We start from the raw sequence: 3,057 nt of genomic DNA, 5'->3' as shown, positions 1-3,057 counted from the left end.
GGGGAACCCTGAGAGGACCATGGTCATGGAGGACAACCAGACTACACCTCCTCCTGAACCCACAGAGGAACCAGCTGAGCAGCACAGGACCACACACAGTCTCACTGAGGTGAGCTCACTGTGAACTACTGTCTGAATGGTATTAGGTCAGGGCCTGTATCCACAAAGTGTCTCAGAGGAGGAGAGCTGTGGTACCATGCCTTTGAATCATCCAAGTATTAGTGTCAACTAATCAAATCAACTAACATGTTTGCATAGTACTCATAGCAATCCCTCATTGCTCAATCAGAAGATGCTCCATAGCAGGGTGCTCATATCAGATTTCTTGATCCAACATCCTCTCACTCTGTATCTCTTACAGTCAGTAGACATGGAGGATGGGAAGCCTGATCTGCTGCTGGTCAAAGAGGAGACAATAGAGGACGGACCAGAGAGTATTGATCTGCTGAGTGGACTAAAGATGGGGGAGCAAGGTAATGGAGAAATACATATAGCCTACATACAGTAATAGATCTTCAATGGGAATAGTGATGCACCTGGCTATAGTTTTTTTCTTAATTTTCTTAATTCAAATGTTTTTATCAATACAACTTGTGTTTACATACAAAACCACACATTATAATGTATGAACTTGACCAGGTAATTGACAACAAAAAAAATCAAAATGTAGAGTTCTCTTCCATGTTTGTAAAGTCTATTTTCTAACCTCTTTCTGTAGGTAGTTGGCTGGAGGCTAACAGAGGAGACTGGGCGGCCGTCTTGGATTCCCAGACCCAGACTGGTGCAGCCAAGGGCCCGGGGGATGACATCCCCGAGCAGGCCAGGACCAGAGGCGACATAGTGGAGGTCAGTGGATGGGACAGCGTCCTCAACTCTGGGCTGGGGAACAACACTGTTAACCAGAAACACAAAACAACCAGAACACAAAACAACCAAACTGACAACAGACTGGATGAGGTGTCGATTTGAGGTGTGTGTATGCGGGGGGAGAGAACAGACACAGACTCGGTTAGCGATGCTCCGTCCTGCTCCTATAGTTGTGATTCAGAGAGACTGATGGAGCCTCAGGTTAACCCCCTAACAGGTGCTGCCTTCAGCCTGCCTTCTATAGGATCTATCAACTGGAACATGGACCCTGTGACAACACAGACACTACCTGGCCTTCATCCTCCTCACACTCCCCTAATGTTAAACCAGACCTCAGACAATGCCAGTGCCTCAACACTAAATGGATACACAAGCCCATTGACAAATGACAGTAGGAAAGGGAAAGCCTTTAGTTTCCCGTTTCGTTCTATGGAACCCAAACTTCATTCTTGAATCAACACATATGGACATTATTTATATGTATTTATTTATAATAAACTCCAATGGCTCCATATTGTTAGGTACTTGAATCACAGTGTTAGAGATAGGCTAGACTGTGGTTAACATTTAATCATTTCATGTCATGTTTTTCTGTGTACAGCAAAGAGCTTCTTATATAAACCTTTATGTTCTTCTGTACAATTTCTGTTTACAGTCTGCAGTCCATGAGGACCTGCTGATGTCCAGTGTTGCTGGCGGGAGAGACTTGACCTCTGAAGCAGCTGGTCACAAACCCTGGCCCCGGATCAGGACCCTGGATCAGGAGCCGTTGCTCTTCCTTCCCGAGTCGGTACAAGGATCGAACCACAAGGGACAGAGTCTCCACCACAACACAGAACACAACCAGTGGACAGGTGGACTGAACAACCTCAATCCTGGTGGTCATCAGAGAGACGGAGGCTCCAGTCAGGGACCCAGTCTGCAGCCCAGACCCTTCTCTTCACAGTCTCAGTGCAGGGATGAAGCAGGGCCTGGGGCTGATAGAGATAGACCCTCATGTTCCTATGATACAAACACCACAGTATCCATGATGAACAGAGCAGGTCACCCTGGGCTTCAGCCTCCACAGAGACTGGTGGGAGACTCACCTGGTGGTAGTCTATCAGCAAGTCTGTCTTCTCCTTCAGGATCTCATCTAATGTCTGGTGACTGGGTTCATAGAAAGCCTGGGTCTAGCCTTCCTCAGTTACCTCATGGCTACCCCACCAATACAGACAGGGTCAGGATGGGTGTTCATCACAAGAGGTACCTAGCTTATAACACAGCACACAATCCCAACAACACCCAAATGATGGCTAGAGGTCAAGGAAGGAGCTCAAAGACTAACCACCTGAGTGCGGTGGCTCCTGCTTCTTCTACCTCCTCTGGTGTCATTGGGTCACAATATGGGAGGCCGAGCATTAGGACAGACGCTGACAAGCCGTACGCCTGCCCCACATGTGGGAAGCGTTTTGCTAAGGTGAACTATGTGAAGCAGCACCAGACTGTTCACACCAAGGAGAGGCCCTTCATGTGTAAGCTGTGTTACAAGAGCTTTTCCTTCCTTAGTAACCTCATCAGACATAGAAGTGTCCACAATGGGGAGAAATCATAGCAGTGTGGCTTGAGATGTAGGCTACGTAGGGGATGTCTGGGACCCATTATTTAGCTGTAATATTCCAGTTATCATGTGAAGTGTCCTGGGGGATTTTTGGGGATTACTAATTCCTTCAGTTGAGCATCTGGGTACGCTCACATGATACATGATACATTGGTGTGCTGGGATTGTGAAAAACGCTGTAATCGAAGTGTAACAATATCAGTTCGTACGTAATCTCACTCTGGGGGGGAGGGGGGGGGCGACAGTTTCAATATTTAGAAAATATTTGTGATTGGAGGATAGCTGTGAGTTTTATCTTATCAGGATCCACTCATCTGTTAACCTCCAGCTCATGATAGAATTTTCATATTTCAAAATGGAAGGAGTGGAATGTTAGCTAAAGAGACTGGTACTCAAGCTATAACACCCCCCCGCCAAAACATTATTTGGCGTAGTCAGGTGATACCTGTTCCTTTATGTGCTATAATTAATTAGGTGATCAAATCTGTTAATAAATGAGAAATCATGTTGTCCTTTTGATGTGTTGATTTTGATTTGCTTGTTTATCATTTAGAATTAAAATGGCCTTGGTCTCCTTGGCTTCCTTCTAA

General features: G+C 46.0%; 1 protein-coding gene across 1 annotated transcript; it reads left to right on the top strand.

Moving 5' to 3' along the window:
• LOC106602607 (zinc finger protein 467-like) lies at positions 1-3,057 on the top strand. The gene is made up of 4 exons (XM_014195347.2): positions 1-109; positions 362-473; positions 719-846; positions 1,523-3,057. Exons 1-4 carry the CDS (start codon positions 20-22, stop codon positions 2,459-2,461), a joined length of 1,269 nt encoding a protein of 422 aa, XP_014050822.2. The 5' UTR covers positions 1-19; the 3' UTR covers positions 2,462-3,057.

Source organism: Salmo salar, chromosome ssa04, assembly GCF_905237065.1.
Source record: "Salmo salar chromosome ssa04, Ssal_v3.1, whole genome shotgun sequence".
In the NCBI taxonomy this organism is placed as follows: domain Eukaryota; kingdom Metazoa; phylum Chordata; class Actinopteri; order Salmoniformes; family Salmonidae; genus Salmo; species Salmo salar.
This window is presented reverse-complemented; position numbering and strand designations above follow the sequence as displayed.

Coding starts and splice junctions, on each gene's coding strand:
- LOC106602607 (XM_014195347.2), top strand. CDS start 20: ATGGTCATGGAGGACAACCAGACTACACCTCCTCCTGAACCCACAGAG. Junction 110..361: donor CCACACACAGTCTCACTGAG/GTGAGCTCACTG, acceptor TATCTCTTACAG/TCAGTAGACATGGAGGATGG. Junction 847..1,522: donor CCAGAGGCGACATAGTGGAG/GTCAGTGGATGG, acceptor TTCTGTTTACAG/TCTGCAGTCCATGAGGACCT.